At 36.1% G+C, this 22,630-nt stretch overlaps 2 protein-coding genes across 2 annotated transcripts; both read right to left on the reverse strand.

Annotated features, from left to right (window-relative positions):
* Window positions 1-1,273: 1,273 nt before the first annotated feature.
* Window positions 1,274-11,205, reverse strand: LOC131801378 (putative inorganic phosphate cotransporter). Its single transcript, XM_059119979.1, has 4 exons — window positions 11,040-11,205; window positions 2,825-2,961; window positions 1,690-2,763; window positions 1,274-1,620 (listed from the first exon to the last, which is right to left on the reverse strand). The coding sequence occupies exons 1-4, from the start codon at window positions 11,062-11,064 to the stop codon at window positions 1,414-1,416; spliced, it is 1,443 nt and encodes a 480-aa protein (XP_058975962.1). The 5' UTR covers window positions 11,065-11,205; the 3' UTR covers window positions 1,274-1,413.
* A 5,959-nt stretch (window positions 11,206-17,164) lies between these two features.
* LOC131801421 (putative inorganic phosphate cotransporter) lies at window positions 17,165-20,957 on the reverse strand. Its single transcript, XM_059120185.1, has 4 exons — window positions 20,866-20,957; window positions 18,575-18,711; window positions 17,421-18,509; window positions 17,165-17,359 (listed from the first exon to the last, which is right to left on the reverse strand). Exons 1-4 carry the CDS (start codon window positions 20,885-20,887, stop codon window positions 17,165-17,167), a joined length of 1,443 nt encoding a protein of 480 aa, XP_058976168.1. The 5' UTR covers window positions 20,888-20,957.
* Between the last annotated feature and the right edge of the window lie 1,673 nt (window positions 20,958-22,630).

Below are 22,630 nucleotides of genomic sequence, written 5' to 3' on the forward strand. Positions count from 1 at the left end.
TTGTACCACATTCCGTTACGCATTCTAAATTTAAAGACTGTATCTGTAATCGATCAATAGATATGTGCATACAAAATCTACATGTTTAAAGAACCTCCGATTCTGATGCTATATCTCTAGTTCCAAGCGGAATTTCTAAAATTTATATATCCTATGTTACTTTCAGGTGATGCTGTAGTATTTTTGGAATTTTTAAGTTTTTATACCCTCCACCATTAAGTTCGTCATTCCATTTGAATCTCATTGAAATAATCATTTTAGACCCAACAAAGTATATATATTCTCAGCGTATGATCAGCGTATAATTCTAAGACGATTTAGCCCTGTCCGTCCGTCTGTTGTAATCACGCTACAGTCTAAACGAATTAAGATAGGAAACTAAAATTTTGCGCAGATCCCTCTTTTGTCTGCAGGCAGGTCAAGTTCGAAGATGGGCTATATCGGTCCACGATATGGTATTTTCATGATGTTAGCCACATTTTTCAGTGGAATTGTCGGATAATCCACACAAGGAGTTCCTTTTGGGTACTTTATCCCTTGGAAAAGAATTATCTATTATCTACCATATCGTTAGCCCTCCATATAACGGTTACCCCGATATTCGGTATTTTGATGATTTTGGTTACATTTTTCAACGGAATTGTCTGATATTGTACACAAGAGGTTCTTTGTGGAGCACTTGAAAATACAGAGAATTCTCTATATAGGTTAATGATATCGTATATTCCCCATATAACCCCCGATATTCGGTATTTTGATGATTTTAGACATATTTCCCAAAGGTATTGTCTGAAAAATCCACACAAGGAGTTTTTTGTGAGCACTTTAACCCCTGAAAAGTAATTGTCTATATAGGTCCACAATATCGTATATCTCCCCATATATCGGCATCTTCCGATATTCGATATTTCAAAGATGTTAACAGAATGTTTAATGGATTTAATTTTTTGAAAGTTTTTTTAATTCGTTCCAAATGATGGAGGGTATTCAAAGTTCGGCCCGGCCGAACTTACTGCTTTTTTACTTGTTTAGTCTATAAACTACAATCAAACGTACAAATATTGAAGATGGAGGGAAGTCGACTAAAGGTTTATCAAAATGCGTCCAAGGAAAACATATGTCAAAAATTAACCTAATATTCAGAATGCCTAGCCATTTCAGTTTATACAAGGAAAGATCGATACTTCTTAAATACACATCGTACAAAAAATATCGATCCATAAACTTATCTGGACTCTGTAATCTGGACTCAATGAATATGTGCTTTTAGAAGTTTACTTTCGAATATTTCTGCATTTTTTACCTCGATGAAATATATAAATATATAAATTTAACTTTATCTTTACAATTTAAAATAAGTTCTGTACAAAATTACAACTACTTATAAACTAATGGTTATTGTTGTCGATTAATTTATTTCGATGATCCTTTACTATTTTCTATGGCTGGAGTTTTGGTGGTTTCATAATTAGACGATGTCTCCGCATCTTTGGGCAAAAGGAAATCTTCAGCATCCCAGGGTTGGGCAACGGCTGTGCCCCATATAATGTATATCAAATTTCCTACAAAGAAGATTATTGATGAAATGGCAAAAACAACCTGCCATTCGGTGCGATTGCTCTAAAATAAGGGAATAAAATGAAATTAATAGTACTTCGAATTCAAGAAATATCCATAAATTCCACTTACCGAATCTGTGACAATCACTCCGACCACCAGCGGTGATATCAAAGGCATAAAATTGGCAATGGTATTGACAATGCCCATCAAAATACCAGCATGATTTGGCGACAAATCAATGGTATTCAAAGAACTGCCGATTGTGGCTCCACTATTCACTCCCACGCTTATGGTCATCAGAACTATGGCCAACGTTTTCTTGCCCTCATCCAAGAAACCAATTGCAATTAGACCAACTGCCGGTATCCAAAATGCACAGCTATTTATGATTTTTCTAATGGCCGACAATGTTAGAATCTTTTTGCGCTGCAAAATATCTGCCGTCAAAACATAGACATACGACATTGCCCACATGGCCAGGAAGGGCAAGGCCGAGTATAAGGCATTTGATTTTATTTCCATGCCCAATACACCATGCAAATAGGAGGGAATTTGAGCTTGCAACGTTGCCAGACCCCAACCCTCGGCACAACGGGCCACCAAAAGGGCATTGAAGGGTATCGACAGGAATATAGCCTTCCATGGTATGGGAATCTTTTTCTTGTGAAAATCTTCGGCATGTTCCATTGATGATTCAATGTAATTCTTTTCCGCCTCTTTTATGAAACGAGATTCGGTGGCATTATTATCGGAGAATATAAACCAAAATATGCACCATGCAAAGCACAGACCAGCTGAAACATATGAAATACCCGGCCAACCCAGTGGCCCTTCGGCAATTAGACCGGTAATAGCCATTGCCAAAACAGTACCACATTCAATGCCAGTGTGACTTAAGGCACCCAAACGATTCCGTTCCTGTAGCGGGGACCACTTGGCCAAATGTTCGTGTATGCAGGGAAACAACATACCCTGAAAGAGACCCTGTATCACACGAATGGCACAGAACGCTTGCCATCCACCCCACGTGACTGCAGCCGGTGTTGCTGCACTCAGAACAGCAGAGAAAAACGTCGATAGACCCATGGTTAATTTGGCACCAAAAAGTTTACACAATGCTCCTCCTGGGAACTGGGTGAAAACGTAACCCCAATAGAAACTGGATAGAATATAGGAGATTTCTTTTTCATTCCAATCGAATTCCTACGAAAAAAAGAAAACATTTTATATTTTCAATTATTATCTAAATTATAAATTTACTTACCGCAAAATTGGGATTTGTTGTTTCTGCATTTGTCATAGCCACCACAGCCACGCCGATATTTAAACGACTGATGTAGACCACCACAATATTCAAGAATATCAAAAGTGCCTGCACGTGACGCATGCCCAATGTGGGTCCTGAAATTGAAACAGATATTAATGTGATTAATAACAGCACATATACTGTGCCCCAGATAGCCTATTTATACAAAGCGCTTAGCAGGAATTTTGTCTGATCTGAGTGAGTCTTGAGTGTTTTGACAATACCTTCCAAAGGCCATAAATAGAAAGAAAACCAGTAAGGAAAGTTCATAAGTCGGGCGGGGATAACTATATGCTACCCCTACACCACTATGAGTATTTAGTAGGGTTTATATTGGGAATTTATGTGAAGTTGATCGTACCAACTATGAACCTTATTTCAATGCGTATCATGGCTTTAGAGTAGTCACAGTTTGGAAACTAAATCTAATTCTGAATCGATTTTCAACCAAATAACATTGCTGTATAATGCATGATATGACTTCAATAAGAATTAAATTAAAAAACATTTATTGGAGCAATAGATATGCTGGACCGAGTTTAATCAAATGGAAAAATTCGTTTGAATATGAAAAAATCTATCCAATTTGGGCTGAGATTACATATATAGGTGGACAATAAACGTAATATTGGATGAAGTCATAGCAAAAGCAAAAATCTGAACAAATCTCTATAAAATTCGGCAGAAGTATTTTCGAGCTGTATCTGATGTCCGGTATAAAATATAATTTTTGTGGAGTGCATATTACGCATGTGAGCGACTTTAACATCAAATCGGATGAAACATATGTATGGAAGCTATAGCTATATCTGAACCGATTTTCACTAAAATTTGAAGTATCTGCTTCTGGGCTGAATTCCGTCGGAAGTGCCAAAATTCAGTACATTTGGGCTGATATTAGCCACTTAAATTCAAATCCCTAATCGGAAGATTTATGTCATTTTTAAGCCACTCGTCCGACAGCTGTTAAAATTATTCCAGTGACAGCTCTTCATATTGTTTTTTTTTTTTTTTTTTTTTCAGAAAAAAAGTTATTCGTGATGGAATTCAAGCGTGATAGTGTGATTTCTTTATATTTGGCTGGAAAATCGCAAGTGGCTATTAGAGCATTAGAGCACTCCAGCATTTAAATGTGAATAAATCTTTTGTGTCTCGTTTTCGTAATACTAGAAGAAAACAGCAACATCAGCAAAAATAGTTCGAAAAGTAAAGGAGCGACTTGATCGAAACCCGCGTCGTAGTGGCCAAAAAATGACCCATGAGCTGAACACATCTCAATATTTCATACTGCAAATACTGAAAAATGAGCTCGGGGTAAAGCCATTGAAATTCCAAATTCCAAAAAGTGCAAGAACTTACACCGCGACAAAAAAAATAGACTCGAAAGAGCTAAAGACTTGTGATGAACTGCCGAATTTGGTTATTTCCGATGAGAAAACATTCATTGGCCGCAGACCTTTAATATTCCAACAGGACTCAGGACCAACGCACTCAGCACGCGCAACCTAAGAATGGGCATTAAAAAATACCAAAGTGTCACCTCAAGCAAGCGCTTCGCCGAGAATGGGCGAATATACCACAGAGCAACATTCGGGCTGCCTGTGACGGATTCATTGCCGGTTTAAAGGCCATAATTCGTGCCAAAGGTGACCAATTCGAACAAATCTAAATGATGATATTGGGGTCACTGATAATTGGCAGGGTTAGATAAAGAATTGGGGTTGGAAAATCGTTCAGCAAGTATACGAAAAGTACTAAATGGTATTAAATCTGGTGTTGTGTGAACGGATACTGCATGAAATCTTAAATTAAATATTACGATCACTGTTAGTGTGTAGGGTTGAGATTTGGAGTTGGTTTTGAAATTTCGTACTAAATTTTACTAAATTTGGTACTTTGGTATGGGATTGAGTTGGAATTCTAAAATTTGGCATTGGTATCGCCTTCTGCGCCGTCTCATGGCAGGGATTTATGTACTATTTGGAATTTTGTGAAATAGTAGACGAAAAGTAATAGATGGTACTATATTTGGTACAATTTGATATTGGGTAAACAGATAAAGCTTAAAATCTGAAATTTGGCATTAGTATCGGTGTGTAGCTTCGGCATATGGAGTTGATTTCGTAAATGTATACCATGATTGTACAACAAGTATTGAATGGTACTATATTTGGTATTAGATACATACATAATTGGTTTTGGACATACAATTCTGAAATTAGATAATATATGATTTTCGAAGGAATCTGCGTTTAAGATTTGGCGGTGGCTTGGAAATGTGTACTGTAATTGTACGAAAAGTACTGAAGGGTACTATGCTTGGCATTGGGTAAAGGGATAGAGATAAAATTCTAAAATTTGATGTAAAGATTACTGATGGTATCGGTGTTTTAGATTTGGCGTTGGTTTGGAAATGCGTCCTATATTCGTACGAATAGTTGTTAATGGTACTAAATTTGGTATTGGGTGAAGGGATAAGGTTGGAATTCTTAAATCGGATATTGAGTTATCTGTTGTTATTGGGAATTGAGATATGGAGGTGGTTTTGGAAATGTGACCTATATTTGTATAATCTTGTCTATGGTTAAGATATGGAGGTGGTTTTGAAAATGTATACTATAAGTGTTCGAAAAGTATTAAGTGGTACTAAATCGGGTATTGCATGAAGGTAGACGGCTGGAATCCCAAAATTTGATATTGAGTCTTCTGGTGTTGATTTTGTTCGAAAAGTACTGAATGGTACTAGTTTTAAATCGCTGTATTAATACTCGACCCCACACTGTGGTACAGAGTATTACGTCTTTGTGCATATGTTTGTAACATACATCTTCATATTCACAGTCGATTTATCTATGATCGTACGTCTGTCCATATTTGTTTGCAAACAAAGTACAGGTTGCATTTATTGTCTGATTGAGATGCAATTTTCCACAAAATAATTTTTTTTTTGGCCCAATATTTGGTGTCAGATATCAGATACAGCATATCTCTGCCAAATTTTATCGAGATCGATTCCGATTGGTATATAGCTTCGTACGATTTCAAGTATATTGTTAACCAAATGTATAAGATTAGACCAAATGGGATGGATTTTGGCAATCGCAAGGTTGTTTAAGATATGTTTACATTCTGTCATGCGAAAGAACCCTGCTTTATATTGGTCTTTAAACCCATAAATAACCATCGCAATCACTTTCATCAAATCAAACATACCATAAATAACGAACCGTTTTTATTTTTATTTTCATTTTTTTATGTTTATTTACCAGTTGTGTTATCTCGAAACCAACAGACGTTTAATTGGCAATCGACGTTATCGATAAAAACAATAAACGTTAGTAAACAAATGTGTGCGACACGACTTGAATAGTGCGTTTACCTTGCTTTACATACCCTCATAGCATTTAGTTATAATATTTATCTGTGATACACGCGAATTTTTCGGCGGAACAGCTGAAAACCGATTAAAGTTTTAGTCAAAAGGTATTTTATCTTTTTCACATTTATAATGGTATGTGTACGTTCCGCTAATCTCTGACGTCTTAATTGGTCACTTGTATGAAACCTGCGAACATTTTTCAGGTGTTTTACCTGTTGTTATCGGATTATAATTCATTGAATCAATTAAAGAATTATTTACGAAAAGAACTGATAACTTGCGTGTGGTAGATATGGGGCGATGGTATATATTTGAAACTGTTATGAATCCAAATGCTTTCTGGCTGCTAAATATTGAAAATATTCCACACAAAGAAAATAGACCAAAACTTATATTTATAGGGAAAAAGCAATTAGTAGATCTTCTTAGAGAAAATCTGAATATTTTATCAATATAGAATTAATACAGAAGATCGCTGATCTTCTCAGAAAAAATCTGTAAATCTTCTATCAATCTATCTGCAGGCTGAGATGAAAAAACTGCAACCAACTTCAGACTGCTGTCATTTCTATGCCATTCGTCCGACAGTTGTCAAAATTATTTCGGTGACAGCTCATTATATTGTTTACAAGTGCTTTCGTGAGAATTTTCTAGAAAAAAATTATTCGTGATGGAATTCAAGCGTGATAGTGTGATTTCTTTTTAATTTGCCACCAAAACCACAAGTGGCTATCGTTGTAGCACTCCAGCATTTAAATGTGAATGAATCTTTTGTGTCTCTTACAATCTCTCGTTACCGTGATACTGGTAGCGTAGCCCGACGTCAAAGAAGTGGGCGAAAGAAAAAAGCAACATCAGCAGAAATTGTTCGAAAAGTAAAGAAGCGACTTGATCGAAACCTGCGTCGCAGTGCTCGAAAAATTGCTCATGAGCTTAACATATCGCAATATTCCATTCAGCAAATTTTGAAAATTAGCTCGGGGTGAAGCCATTGAAATTCCAAAAAGTGCAAGAACTTACTCCGCAATTAAAAGAAAATTGACTCAAAAGAGCTAAAGAGTTTCTTAGCTTCGCTTGGCCGAAAGTGGTGAACTGTGAATTATGGCGTTTGACTTTGTTGCAGTTTTCACCTCTCTATCACAACTCCACCACCCAATACAAAATCTCTCTCTCTATCTCTCCTCCAAATTAAATACCATTTAATACTGTTTACACAGTTGATTTCAAACTTACTTTCCAACCTTGATCCTCATACCAAATTTCAAGCTTTTAGCTATATCAGTTCACATAATACTAAATAGTACCATTTTAGAAGTTTGGTATTATTTTAGAACATTTCGTAAACAAAGAGTTCGAATTTTCAAAATCCCTTGGTACATCTATCCGCACTTCATTAGTGACTCTCATTCCAAATTTTCTTTTGACCAATACAAAGCATTAAATATTTAGAAAAAGGAAACGAGATGGATCCATAGTTCCTTTTGATGATCTGCATAGAATCACATTCTGAGTCGATTTATGTATGTCCGTCCGTCCGTCTATCCGTCCATGCATTTTTGTAAACAAAGTACAGTTCGCATTTATTGCCCTATTCAGATGAAATTTTGCAAGGACGAACCTTATTGAATTTAGAGATGATGGGTCAAAATTTAGATATAGCTTCCATATATATCTTCGTCCGATTTGCCTTTTATTGTGCACCAAACGTGTAATATCAGTGCGAATAGTATGGAATTTTGCAGGTATGATCACATTGAACCTGAAAATAATTATGCCAAATTTGATCGAAATCGGCTCAGATATAGCTCCCATATATATTGTTCATCCGATTTGTTATACCCTACAACACTATGTGTTGGGGGTATTATAAGTTTGATTGGGCCAAAAATTATGTAACACCTCGAAATATTGGTTTCCCACATAGGAAAGTATATATGGATCTTCCTAGCTCGCCGAGCTGAGTCGATCTAGCTATGTATGTCCGTCCGTCCGTCTGTCCGTCTGTCCATGTTAATTTGTAATCACTCTACAGGTCGCAATTATGGCCCGATCTTCACGAAATTTAGAATGTAGGTGGGGCTTGGACCAGAATAGAACCCTATTTCTTTTGGAGATGATCGCCAAATGTTTAGGGGTTGAAATGGACCAAATACTGGAAAAATTTCGGATTTTGCAGTAGCTATACAGGTCGCAATTATAGACCAATCGACGCGAAATTTCGCGTGTAGATAGAGTTTAGGGCGGGGAAGAAGCCTACTAATTTGGGTGGTCATCGGATAATATTTAGCGGGAAAAATAGACCATATCTTTTGTGTTGAAAAAAAACAAAATTTTTCATGTTTGTTATTATCCAACAAATCGGATATATAGCAAAATATGTGCGATATATATGTCTATCAAAGAATATATGCTTGAAATATCTCTTATATGTCGAGAACGGCTGAACTGATTTCGACAGTTCTCATTAATTCAGAATGGCCTCCTAGCAGGAAAGATAAAACGTCTAAAAAAATTGCATAAAAATATCTCTCTAAAGAGGAAAATATTGATTTTTTAAAATTTTCTCATATTTTTTCAATTTTGTCACATTTTTGGCATATTTTCATTTTGAATTAAACATTTGGTAATATTTCTACAGCTAACAAAACTAAGTAGTTAGGATATGAGGATATCATATACAGATCTTATTTATGGTCCGATCCTTACGAAATTTTGCATGGGGATAAGATGAGGGTCAGAATAGAAGCCTACTCTTTTTGGAGATGATCGCCATATATTTAGAGCAACTGCAAAATTGTCGCCCAATCCTCAGGCACATTTAAATGGGGATTACCGCACACTGCAAAAGCCAAGCAGTTTCGGATGGCCATCCAAAAATATTCAATGTGTGAAGGAGTTTGCAACTTTTATAGACAAAATACGAAAATGTCCATTCCAGTGACTTTTTGGAGAATTCACAAATACAGGAAAGACACACTTCCGTTGAAGAATGTAGTCAAATGTCTGTATCTCATATAGATGCGTTTCAGTCAAAAACCAATAATAAATGTTAATCTTTTGCCACTTCTGAGAGGTTATAGGTCTTTGGGAAATATTGGTTCCAGATTTACGTGCAACATCTACCAATAAATTGGAAATGAGCAAATTAATTTAAGTTGCTATTATTCGAAAAATAGAGAACGAAACCTGATGGTTTTCTTTTATTATTTCTCACAATATCTTGTGGAATTCTGTCGAGTATTTCGCCTATATAAACTGTATGGTTTATTATAGTGTTGTAGGGTATTCAACGGTCGGCCCCGCTCGACTGTAGCCTTTGCTTACTTGTTATTTTTGTCCTCCGCAGCCGTAATATGCACTCTGTAACAACAATATTTGGGAAAATATATCAAACAGCTCAGAAATACATTTGCTAAATTTTATCGAGATCGGTTCAGATTTGGATATAGCTCCCATAATTTTGTCCGATTTACCTTTGATTGTGCACCAAACGTCTAATATTTGTGCAAATGGGTTGAAATTTGGCACTTACGACCGAAATGAGTCTAGAAGCTAGTACGCTAAATTTGGTGAAGATCGGTTCAGATATAGCTATAGCTCCCATATATATTGTTCATCCGATTTGTTGCATTTGTTACCCACAGCCGTAATATGCATTCCGTAAAAACGATATTCAGGGAAATATATCAAATGCAGCTCAGAAATATATTTGCCAAATTTTAACGAGATCGGTTCAGAGTTATATATGGGAGCTATATCCAAGCTCCCATATATAACTTCGTCCTATTTACCTTTGATTGTGCACCAAACGTCTTATATTTGCCCAAATGGGATGGAATTTGGCACATACGGCCGAATTGAGTCTAGAAGGTAGTGTGCCAAATTTGGTGAAGATCGGTTCAGATATAGCTATAGCTCCCATATATATTGTTCATCCGATTTGGAGTATTTGTTACCCACAGCCGTAATATGCACTCCGTAACAACGATATTCAGGGAAATATATCTTTACCAAATTTTATCGAGATCGGTTCCGATTTGGATATAGCTACCATATATATTTTTATCCGATTTCAAATTAATTGTGCACCAAATGGGCAATACAAATCCGAATTTAAAAGATACAAATGCTTCGGCATATTTAGTCCTTTGAACTTTAAATTATAATTATAATCATAGCGTGTATGATTGAATTCTACCACAAAAACTTTTAATTGTTATGCAGAGCTCTACTAAATTAGCAAAGTGGTGTAGGGTATCATAAAGTCGGCCCCGCCCGACTTTAAGACTTTCCTTACTGGTTGTACATAGTTAGATGCCACCACAACAATGACGTAAGCGAATTTCTTTGACAATAATTTTCAATCTGGATCAGTAGCAACGGGAGTGCAAATTTCATGAAAAATAAGGTCTGAATACTTTTTTGAAGGTCATGGAGAAGTAATAAGCGTTACCCATCGTTGTTGATAAAATTCTTTAATTCGAGTTTAGATTTTACTATCTTCAAAAATCGTTTTATTTCCATGGAATTGAGAGTTTTTGCGCTTGTTTGATTAGAATCACGAAGGGTAGCATCGTAGATGGATAAGGAAACTTTGGAAACTTTGTGAAAAAAAAACATTCCCATTTTGGCTTCCCAAATTTGTACTCTTTAACATACCACTGATATAATATACGAATAATTATAAATATCCACACACACATTTTCCGTTTATTTTCATTTTATGCAAATACACGTTTCCACGACTAGATTATTTTCCACATTATTTATTCAGCTTTGTAAATTATTTTATACCTTTATCAACTTCGACGATCGTCATTTTTCTGTTTCTCTGTTTATTATAATTTTTTTGCACTGAAGTTTTTTTCTTTTATTATTATTTTTTAGATTTTTTTCTCTAGCATTTTCACCGATCAGAAATATGCCAATGTCCGATGCATACGACCGATACGAATCGTATGAAATTGTGTTGAGTGAAAACGGTTTAGGATTTCAAAGTTTCGCATTCGGCGGCGGGAAAATATAAAATTATAATCTCGAATAACGATTAAATGGAGGGTGATAAATGCTACGATAATATTATAAAGCGTCTACCTTTTACGGGGTTTTATTGTTGAACAACTTTATTGGCCCTTGTTGTTTAGGTTTCCGTTGACTCTGCTGCCATTCATTTGGCCAAGTTAATACAAATGATTAGATCAAGTGTGAAAGAATGCCTTGCTGCTGGTAGTCGTTGTTTTTATCGTAAAACATAAATGTTATGTTTAATTAAGTCATTACCCCCCAATTAGAGAGGCATCAGGTGCGAAAATAGTGGGCGTTTTATATGATAAAAAACACAACAAAAATTACTACAACTTACACAGTTTAAAATTTAACAACAGTTTTTAGATTAATAATCAAAAATACTTGCATGTATTATAGAAATGGAAAGTATTTAAGGCGGGTTATTCAAGTACAATGATCAAGCCAACTGTTAGACATATATTTCACTATGTTTAAATAATACACAGGCAATAAATATAAAATCTATGCAGGCTCACAACACAGCCCTATGTGAACTAGGCTGTTGTTATATTAAATGGTTTTGAACTTAGATCAATTTGCTATCAATTATAACAGATGTGTTATCGATAAAATGATTTTCAGTTACGATACTGCGTTAGCTTATTTTAGACAACAACCGCTTTAGTATACTGAAGACAAATACAGACAGCTCCAGCTATGAGATCACAAAAAGAATATCGAATATCACAAGAAAAAGAGTGCTTGAAAGAACATATATTAAAAAAATATTAATTAAAAAAACAACGAACTTTTAATACCCTCCATCTTAGGGTAACGAAAACATTAGAACCAATTATGACCCACAAATACGAATTTTTAGACATATTCGTGGGAAAATGTAGCAAAAATCATCAAAATACCGAATATCGGGAGGTACCGCTATATAGGGATATACAAAATCGTGGACCTATACATACAATGTTTCGCCAACGGAGCTAGAACCTATTATGACCAACTAATTCCACTTTGTAGTAAAATCCGTGAAAAAATGTGACAAAAACCATCACAACACCGAATATCGGGAGATACCGTTATATGGGACTATACCAAAGCGTGACCTATACATGCAATGTTTCCCCATACGAACTAGGACCCATTATGACCTATAAATACCAATTCTCAGTCAAATCCATGAAAAAATGTGGCAAAAATCATCAAAAACCGAATATCGAGAGGTACCGTTATATAGGGCTATACCAAAACGTGCACCTATACATGAAATGTTTCGCCACCGGAGATAGAACCCATTATGACCAACAAATACCAAATTTTAGAAAAATCCATGAAAAAATGATGCAAAAATCTTCAAAATACCGAATATCAGAAGGAACCGTTACATGGGGGCTATACCAAAGCATGGGTCTATACATATATTGCTTCGCCACACGAACTACGGCTCATTATGACCTACAAATACCAATTTTCAGACAAATCCATAAAAAAGTGTGGCAACAATCACCAAAATACCGAATATCCGGAGGTACCGTTATATGGGGACTATACCAAAACGTGGACCGATATATGCCATTTTCAATACCAACCATCCTAGACACAATGCAAATTATTCTACTAAATTTTGACGCTCTACGTCAAATAATGTGGCCTGTATCGTGATTTCAACAGACAGACAGACAGGCGGACATCGTTTAATTGACTTAAAATTTTATGCTGATTATGTATATATATATATATATACATTATGAAGTCTACGACGAATATTTAGGGATGTTACAAACCGAATGACAAAGTTAATACACCCTCCTTCCAAGGTGGAGGGTATAATAATTAGTTTGATAATCGTTTCATGTGTACGTATATTTTTTATTGTCATTTCGGATCTGATATAAATAATCACAACGTGCCAGATTTGGACTATGTCGACTACATATTTACTCGAGATCTCTGGTGGATAGAAATATTTAGATACACCAAGTTTGAAAAGAATACCAGTCTTTTTTGTTATGGGAAATTGATCATGAGAGTATTGAAAATTGTGACGCATTTGTGGGGGAAGTTCCAGAAGGGGTAAGCCGATACCTATTACCTTCACACAAGATCTTGTGTTAGTAGAAATATTGGGATAAGTGAAATTTGAAGACAATCGGACTTTTATTTCACATTATATAAGAGTGATAACTATTCACAATTTTAACTCATTGTGGGGAAGGTACCAGAAAGAGTGAGTCGATATCGAAAATTTTCACAACAGATCTTACGTTGGCAAAACTATGGATATGAGCCGAGTTAAAAAAGGAATCCGAGACTCATTTAGCGTTTTACGAGATTCTAGGCTATTCAAATTTTTGACCTGTTGTGGGTGAGGACCAGAAGGAGCGGTCCGATATATTCAATCTCCTCACCAGATTTTGTGTTTATAAAAATAGTGAGATGTGTGAAATTTGAAGACAATCGGACTCTCACATCACATTTTATAACAGTTATAATTATTCCAAATTTTGACCCTTTTTGGGAGAGGTATTAGATGGAGTGGGCCGATATTGTTCATTTTTTGCATCTAACCTAGTACTGACAAATATATTGGGATTTGCAAAGTTTGCACGAAATCGAATAATCCTTTCTCTTTCTATGAGGTAAATTATTTTCTTTCAAAATATTGACGTTTTGTGGGGGAGATATCAGAAGGAGTGGACCGATTTTGCCCATTTCTGAACTCGATCTAAGTTTGATAATAATATTACAACGTACCAAGCTCGGACCAAATCGGATACTCCTTTCGAGAGTTATCGTGCGCACCATCTTGATAAACGGATGGACGGATACCGCTAGATTGACTCCAATTGTCCTGAAGCGGATTTGATCCAAAGAGGCCCTTATTTCAATGAGACACGTTTTTGCCGTATGAAATAATATAGACCATCTGTTGTCATATGGTTTAAAAACACTATTACATCTTGGCAAAGGATTACGACTCAGGAAGCTTTTTGGAGTTTTTGTTTTCTTGCTTTCCTTTGATCTGGCCATGTTCCCTTTCCACCCTTATTTTCGGAGCTTTGCACAAAATTGTAATTTGGTGGTATTCTCTGCATGAAAAACAAGTCAGGGATTTTTTGTAATTTTCGTGTATCTCAATATTTCTGTCAACCATAGGTGTGGGCAATATTGATCCACTCCTTCTGGTACCTCCCCCACAAAATGGTCGAAATTTTCAAAAAAAAGTATTTATCTGCACCCAAAGAGGAAGAATAATCCATTTTTTTCAACTTGGCAAATCCTGATATTTGCATCCGAGCTAGGTCAGGTGTGAAAATGGACAATATCGGTCCACTCCATCAAGTACCTCCCCCATAAAGGGTCAAAATTTTGAATAATTACAACTCTTATAAAATGTGAAATTTCACACATCCCAATAATTTTGTTAACCCAAGGTCTGGTGTTAAAATGGAATACATCGGTCCTCTCACAAAGGGTCAACATTTTCAATATCCATGGAGGTCATAAAACGCGAAATTAATATCCATTCAGACTTGGCACATCTCAATATTTCCATTAGTACAAGATCTGCTATAAAGATGGAAGAAATCGGACTATTCCTTCTGGTACCTCCCCCACAAAGGGTCAACGTTTTGAATAACAAACTTATAATACCCCAAACACATATGTGTTGTAGGTAATAAAGACAAAAATAAATTTTTATCAAACATATGTTAAGGGTATATATCTGTCGACCAACCCGACTGACTCTTTATACCCTATACCACAACAAGGCAGCAAGATAGACCCATAGTTACTTATAGAATCACTCTACATAGAATCACTTTCTGAGCCGATTTATGCATGTCGATCAGTCCGTCCGTCCATGTATTCTTGTGAACAAAATACAGGACGCATTTATTATCCGATTGAGATGAAATTTTGCAAACAATATTTTTTTGGCCCAAGGACGAACACTATTGGATTAGATTTAGATATAGCTTCCATAAATCTTCAACTGATTTCGTAGCTAGAGCTCTACTAAATATGCATAGTGGTGTAGGGTATCATAAAGTCGGCCCCGCCCGGCTTTTGACTTTTTCTTGCTGGTTTCAACGTTTTTATACCCTACAACACTATGTGTTGGGGGTATTATAAGTTTGATTGGGTCAAAAATTATGTAACACCACGAAATATTGATTTTCCACATAGGAAAGTATATATGGATCTTCCTATCTCGCCGAGCTGAGTCGATCTAGCTATGTATGTCCGTCCGTCCGTCTGTCCGTCTGTCCATGTTAATTTGTAATCACTCTACAGGTCGCAATTATGGCTCGATCTTCACGAAATTTAGAATGGAGGTGGGGCTAGGGTCAGAATAGAACCCTATTTCTTTTGGAGATGATCGCCAAATGTTTAGGGGTTGAAATGGACCAAATACTAAAAAAAAATCGGATTTTGCAGTAGCTATACAGGTCTTAATTATAGACCAATCGACGCGGAATTTCGCATGTAGCTAGAGTTTAGGGCGGGGAAGAAGCCTACCAATTTGGGTGGTCATCGGATAATATTTAGCGGGTAAAATAGACCATATCTTTTTAGTTGAAAAAATTAAAAAATTTTCATTAAACCGCGAATATTTTATATCCCGGGGAAATCACAAAGCCATGACAAGGTTACTTCTGATCTTTACATTGATGTTAAGATCCAAAAAATCGAATATATAGCAAATATATGCGATATATATGTCTATCAAAGAAGATATGCTTGAAAGATCTCATATATGTCGAGAACGGCTGAACTGATTTCGACAGTTCTCATTAATTCAGAATGGCCTCTTGGCAGGAAAGAAAAAACGTCTAAAAAACGCATACAAATATCTCTCTAAAGACGAAAATATTGATTTTGTAACATTTTCTCATATTTTTTCAATGTTGTCATATTTTTGGCATATTTTTGGCATATTTTCATTTTGAATTAAACATTTGGTAATATTTCTACAGCTAACAAAACTAAGTAGTTAGGATATCAGGATATCATATACAGATCGCATTTATGGCCCGATCCTTACGAAATTTTGCATGGGGATAAGATGAGGGTCAGAATAGAAGCCTACTCTTTTTGGAGATGATCGTTATATATTTAGGGGTTGAAATGGACCAAAAAAACTGCAAAATGGTCAGGAGGTCATAATTATCGCCCGATTCTCACGCACATTTAAATGGGGATTAGCGGACATTGCAAAATCCAAGCAGTTTTGGATGGCCATCCAAAAATATTCAATGTGTGAAGAAGTTTGCCAACTTTTGTAGACAAAATACGAAAATGTCCATTCCAGTGACTTTTTGGAGAATTCACAAATACAGGAAAGACGCACTTCTGACTAGTTCGTTAACGCTGATTTCGTTGAAGAATATAGTCAAATGACTGTATCTCATATAGATGTGTTTCAGTCAAAAACCAATAATAAATGTTAATCTTTTGCCACTTCTGAGAGATTATAGGTCTTTGGGAAATATTAGTTCCAGATCTAGGAAGACCATTTAAGTGCAACATCTACCAATAAATTGGAAATGAGCAAATTAGTTAAGGTTGCTATTATTCGAAAATTAGAGAACGAAACCTGGCGGTTTTCTTTTATTATTTGTCACAATATCTTGTGGAATTCTTTCGAGTATCTCTCCTATATAAACTGTATCGTTTATTATAGTGTTGTAGGGTATTCAACGGTCGGCCCCGCTCGACTGTAGCCTTTGCTTACTTGTTTTATTATAGAAATTGAAATAAGTTTAATATTTATATATTTTGTTTGAATTTTTTTTTCTAAAGTTCCTAAATAATAAAATTTTCTTTATTTTTAAAGTTTTACGAATATATAAATATATATTTTAAACTTAGAATATAATAACAAACACTCTCGATTACAATTTTGTTCCATTTTCCAGATGACTTCTGTTTTGTTCGTGTTCGCTGTGTTCATCCTTCTCCGGTGTGAGAAAGTTAGGATTATCCCAAACCTGTAGCTCAGCCGATCCCCAAATAATATAAATTAAATTTCCCACAAAAAATACGGCAGCTGTGATGGCGAAAACAATCTGCCATTGAATGCGGTTGCTCTAAAATACAAAATCCAAAGAAATATATATTATTCAGAATTAAAAATTCTTAAAAACTCACCTCATCTTTCACAATGGCCCCTGCCACTAAAGGTGTTAAAATTGGCATTATACTGCCCACGGCATTCGTTACGCTCGTCAATATACCCGCATGATTGGGTGACAAATCAATGGAGTTCAAGCCACTGCCAATTGTGCAGCCAGAATTCAAGGCCACATTGGCAATCATTAAAAATATGGCCAGTGTTTGCTGATCAGCCTCGAGAAATCCCACACCGATTAGGCCCACCGTTGGTATCCAAAAAGCTATTGTGTTGAAACTCTTTCTCAAAACATTAAGCGTTACAATTTTATATCTTAAAAGTACATCGGCCAATATTAAATAACAATAGGACAATATCCATAGGGCGATATACGGCAATGCTGAGTATAGGGTATTGCTTTTCATATCCATGCGAAAGACACCATTCATATAGGCCGGCAGTTCGGCTTGTATGGCCGAAAATCCCCAATTTTCGGCACTTCGTACGATCAACAAAGCCCAAAAAGGTGGAGAATGTAAAATTGCCCTCCAGGGTATGGGAATTTGCTTCTCCACAGCCTTGATCTCCACTGACTCCTTCACCGAATTTATAGAATTTTCAATATAACTCCTCTCGTTTTTCGAAATAAATCTTGATTTGTTTGGCGAATTCGCCGCAAATATCTCCCACAGAATACACCATGCTATGCCAACGGCACCAGATATATACGATATGCCTGGCCAGCCGAGACTTGATGTTGCAATTAAACCACTTATAAACATGGCCATAACTGTTCCACATTCAATACCCGAACTAGCTAATGCACCCAAACGATTTCTCTCCTGCACCGGGCTCCACAGGGCTAAATGGGCATGAACACAGGGTAAATCGAAACCCTGAAAGCATCCTTGCAACACCCGTATTGCACAAAATATTTGCCATCCACCCCAATTAACGGTAAATGGTACAATTATGGCAGCTATCGCAGAACCCAAAGTCGATACGAACAATACCATTTTGGCACCAAAGCGACGACATGCATAGCCAGCTGGAAATTGTGTCACCACATAGCCCCAATAGAAACTGGAGAGTACGTACGATTTTTCCATCTCATTCCAATTATATTCCTGTATAGAAAATAATTTTTTTTTCAGAGTTTTCGGATACAATATTTGAGTTACGTTCTACATACCGGAAAATCAGGGTTGGTACTCTCTGCATTGGTCATAGCCACCAGCGCTATGCTAGCATTATATTTGATCATATAATTCACAGCTATACAGGCAAACAACAAAACGGCCTGGACATGGCGTTGGCCTATTAAGGGACCTGTATAAAATGCACAGAAAAATGAGTAGTTATTTTCAAAACTTTATTTCGAGATTCCAACTGTAATATTTCCAATTTTAACCAAAATTTGGGCTCTCTAGAATGCTTCTGAGCCGAGACCAGAAAAATACTTGTTTCAAAATTAAGGAAAACAAGTAAAAAAGTAATAAATTAGGCCGGGCCGAACATTTATAACCATCAACCATTAAATCATCCACCATTATTAGAATACCGAATATGGGGATCTAACGTTATATTGGGGCCTGCAAAGACGTGGACTTGCATAGGCAATTTTCTGTCACAGACGGTCGTACCCATTAGGATAAATAAATAAATGATAAATTGCGATTAATAATGTCTCTATAGGACGACGTAGACCTGTTTGAGAAATTTTCTGTCAAAGAATGTAGTACCCCTTAGGAACTTCAAATTACAATTTTGAAATATTTCCTTCGAAAAGTGTGACAAACAAATCATCAAAATAACGAATAATTGTAGGTACAGTTATATGGGGTTTATATCAGAATTTAGACATACATTGACAGTTCTTACATAATGGGAACATACAGGGTGAGATGAAAATACTGCAACCAACTTCAGACTGCTATCATTTCTAAATCTTTTCTGTCTCATACCAACGTTCGTTAGCGTAATACTGGTAGCGTAGCCCGACATCAAGGAAGTGAATGGAAGAAAACAGCGGATGTGGTTCGAAAAGTAAAGAAACGACTTGATCTAAACTCTCGCCTCGTAGTGACCGAAAAATGGCTCGTGAGCTGAACATATTGCAGTATTCCATTCGGCAAATATTGAAAAATGAGCTCGGGGTAAAGCCATTGAAATTCCAAAAGATGCAAGAACTTACACCGCAACAGAAAGAAAATAAACTCAAAAGAGCTAAAGAGTAGCTTCGCTTGGCCGAAAGTGGTGAACTGCCGAATTTGGTTTTCTCCGATGACAAAACATTCGTTGTCCAGCAGTTTGTAAGCAAACAAAATGATCGTGTTTACTTGTCAAAGAGGTCAGCTGAAAATTTGCACCTTCGGTTGGCCACCAGAACTCAAGCGCCGGCCATGGTGATGGTGTGGGCCGCCATAACAGCCGATGGTCGCTCTCCGCTCGTATTAATCGACCGTGGTATCGGAATAAATGCCGAACATTATTACGAAAATATTCTGAAGGGTGTATTAAAGCCTTGGGAACACAATCATTTTGGCCGCAGACCTTGTACATTTTAACAGGACTCAGCACCATCGCACTCAGCATGCGCCACCCAAGAATTGTTACAAAATGAGGCCACCAATGGCCACCAAAATTCCCGGATACCGATCCGTTGAACTATTGTGTCTGAAGTATTTTGGAAAGCATGGTTAGCACTAAAAAATACCAAAGTGTTGATCACCTCAAGCAAGCGTTACGCCGGGAATGAGCCAAAATATCAAATATTGCCATGTTTCGTGCCAAAGGTGACCAATTTGAACAAATCTAAACTTATTCCCAAATTTTATGCTATTTCCAATCTTTTTTGCTTTCTTTTAATAAAATTAAAAAAAAAATATGGTGTTTGACTTTGTTGCAGTTTTTTTTATATCACCCTGTATACTGTCAATTTACACCGAATTTGTTCGAAAGTTGTGACTAAAGCAGTCTGTCATCTGTCTGTCAGCGCAGGCTATGCCAAAACGTGGACCTATATTGTCCATTTTCAATAGAAAAGGTCCTGCAGAACAAACACACATCTTAGGAAAATTTTATCAACCTACTTCATTTCTTTCGGAAGCTACAGCGATTTCCACAGACGGATGGACAAACAGACAGACAGAGGGAGGGATATCGCTAAATCAACACATAATTTTATGATGAAAGAGAATATACACACTTTGCGTGGTCTAAAATTTATATTTCGAGGTGTTACAAACGGAATGACAAATTTAATATACCCTCCATACTATGGTGGAAGGTATAAAACGGATATAACTTTTTAACAAATTTGTCTATATTTTATGTAATAACAACAACATTAATATTTTTTCAACGCCCTTCATGAAATATCTGAATTGGTCAAGGCTATAGAAAGGCACATATATAACCCAGATATATAACTTCACAAACTATTTTATTGTTTTTTTTTTTTTCTCAAAATTAATAATTTACCCTTTGCCACCACAATTGTCATATTTTTCTAAATTTATCCGCCACAAATCTTTGTTAAAAAATAACCGTTTCACCGATGCGTTAAACCGAACGTTTTACAAAAGACTTAGCATCTAATTTTCGCTTCAAGGAAAACATTTTTAAAATGCAATGGATTTTTTTCACTTCATAAATTAATTAAAATAAAATAAATACATCTTAAGTGTAATAACAAAATGTGCTGATAACAAAAATTTACAACAACTGTCAATAACGGATTTACGGTGTGGCAGTATCGCTTACGTTAGAATTTATTAGTCATAAAGTGCATGTAACTGCGTACGATAAAGTTTTTTTTTTATACCCTACACCACATAGTGGTAAGGGTATTATGTCTTTGTGCATTTGTTTGTAACATGGAGAAGGAAACGAGATAGACCCATAGTTACTTTTGAGAACCTTCATAGAATCACTTTCTGAGTCGATTTATGCATGTCAGTCCGTCTGTCCGTCCGTCCGTCCGTCTGTCCATGTATTCTTGTGAACAAAATGCAGGTCGCATTTATTATCCGATTGAGATGAAATTTTCCAGAAAATATTTTTTTGGCCCAAGGACGAACCCTATTGAAATTGGTGAGAATCGGATCAAATTTAGATATAGCTCCCATATATATCTTCATCCGATTTCGGGTTAAATGTGCACCAAATATCCACTATCAGTCCAAATTACCTGAATTTCGGCACACCCAACCGAGTTCGGCCTAGAAGCAAGTATATAAAATTTGGAGAAAATCGGTTCAGATATAGCTATAGCTCCCATATATATCTTTCATCCGATTTGATCTTTAAGTCCCTCACATTCCTACTATGCACTCCACAGCCGTGATATTTGGTACCAGGTATTAGATGGAGCACAGAAATAGCTGTTTTAAATTTTATCGAAATCGGTTCAGATTTGGATATAGCTCCCATATATATCTTCATCCGATTTCGGGTTAATTGACCACCAAATGGCCAATATCAGCTCAAATGGTCCGAATTTTGGCACATGTGATCGAGATTAGCCTTAAAGCAAATATAACAAATTTGGAGAAAATCGGTTCAGAAACAGCTATAGCTCCCATATATATCTTCATCCGATTTCGGGTTAAATGTGCACCAAATGTCCACTATCAGTCCAAATTACCTGAATTTTGGTACACCCAACCGAGTTCGGCCTAGAAGCAAGTATATAAAATTTGGAGAAAATCGGTTCAGATATAGCTATAGCTCCCATATATATCTTTCATCCGATTTGGTGTTTAAGCCTCTCACATTCGTAATATGCACTCCACAAGAATGATATTTGGTACCAGATATAAGATACAGCTCAGAAACAGCTGTTTTAAATTTTATCGAAATCGGTTCAGATTTGGATATAGCTCCCATATATATCTTCATCCGATTTCGGGTTAATTGTGCACCAAATGGCCAATATAAGTCCAAATGGACTGAATTTTAGTACATCGGACCAAATTCAGCCTAGAAGCAAGTATATCAAATTTAGTGAAAATCGGTTCAGATATAGATATAGCAACCATATATATGTTTCATCCGATTTAGAGTTTTAGTCCCATACATTCGTAATATTCACTCTACAACCGTGATATTTGGTACCAGGTATTAGATGGAGCACAGGAATAGCTGTTTTAAATTTTATCGAAATCGGTTCAGATTTGGATATAGCTCTCATATATATCTTCATCCGATTTCGGGTTAAATGTGCACTAAATGGTCAATATCAGCC

The sequence above is a fragment of the Musca domestica genome, unplaced genomic scaffold (genome assembly GCF_030504385.1).
Source record: "Musca domestica strain aabys unplaced genomic scaffold, Musca_domestica.polishedcontigs.V.1.1 16, whole genome shotgun sequence".
Lineage (NCBI taxonomy): Eukaryota > Metazoa > Arthropoda > Insecta > Diptera > Muscidae > Musca > Musca domestica.

Excerpts from the sequence above, each read along its gene's own strand:
- LOC131801421 (XM_059120185.1), bottom strand. The coding sequence starts at position 20,887 with ATGACAATTGTGGTGGCAAAGG. Across the intron at positions 18,712-20,865 it reads GACAATTGTGGTGGCAAAGG|GTCCCTTAATAGGCCAACGC; the intron begins GTAAATTATTAA and ends CATTTTATACAG. Across the intron at positions 18,510-18,574 it reads GTACCAACCCTGATTTTCCG|GAATATAATTGGAATGAGAT; the intron begins GTATGTAGAACG and ends TTTTCTATACAG.
- LOC131801378 (XM_059119979.1), bottom strand. The coding sequence starts at position 11,064 with ATGACGATCGTCGAAGTTGATAAAG. Across the intron at positions 2,962-11,039 it reads GATCGTCGAAGTTGATAAAG|GACCCACATTGGGCATGCGT; the intron begins GTATAAAATAAT and ends TTTCAATTTCAG. Across the intron at positions 2,764-2,824 it reads CAACAAATCCCAATTTTGCG|GAATTCGATTGGAATGAAAA; the intron begins GTAAGTAAATTT and ends TTTTTTTCGTAG.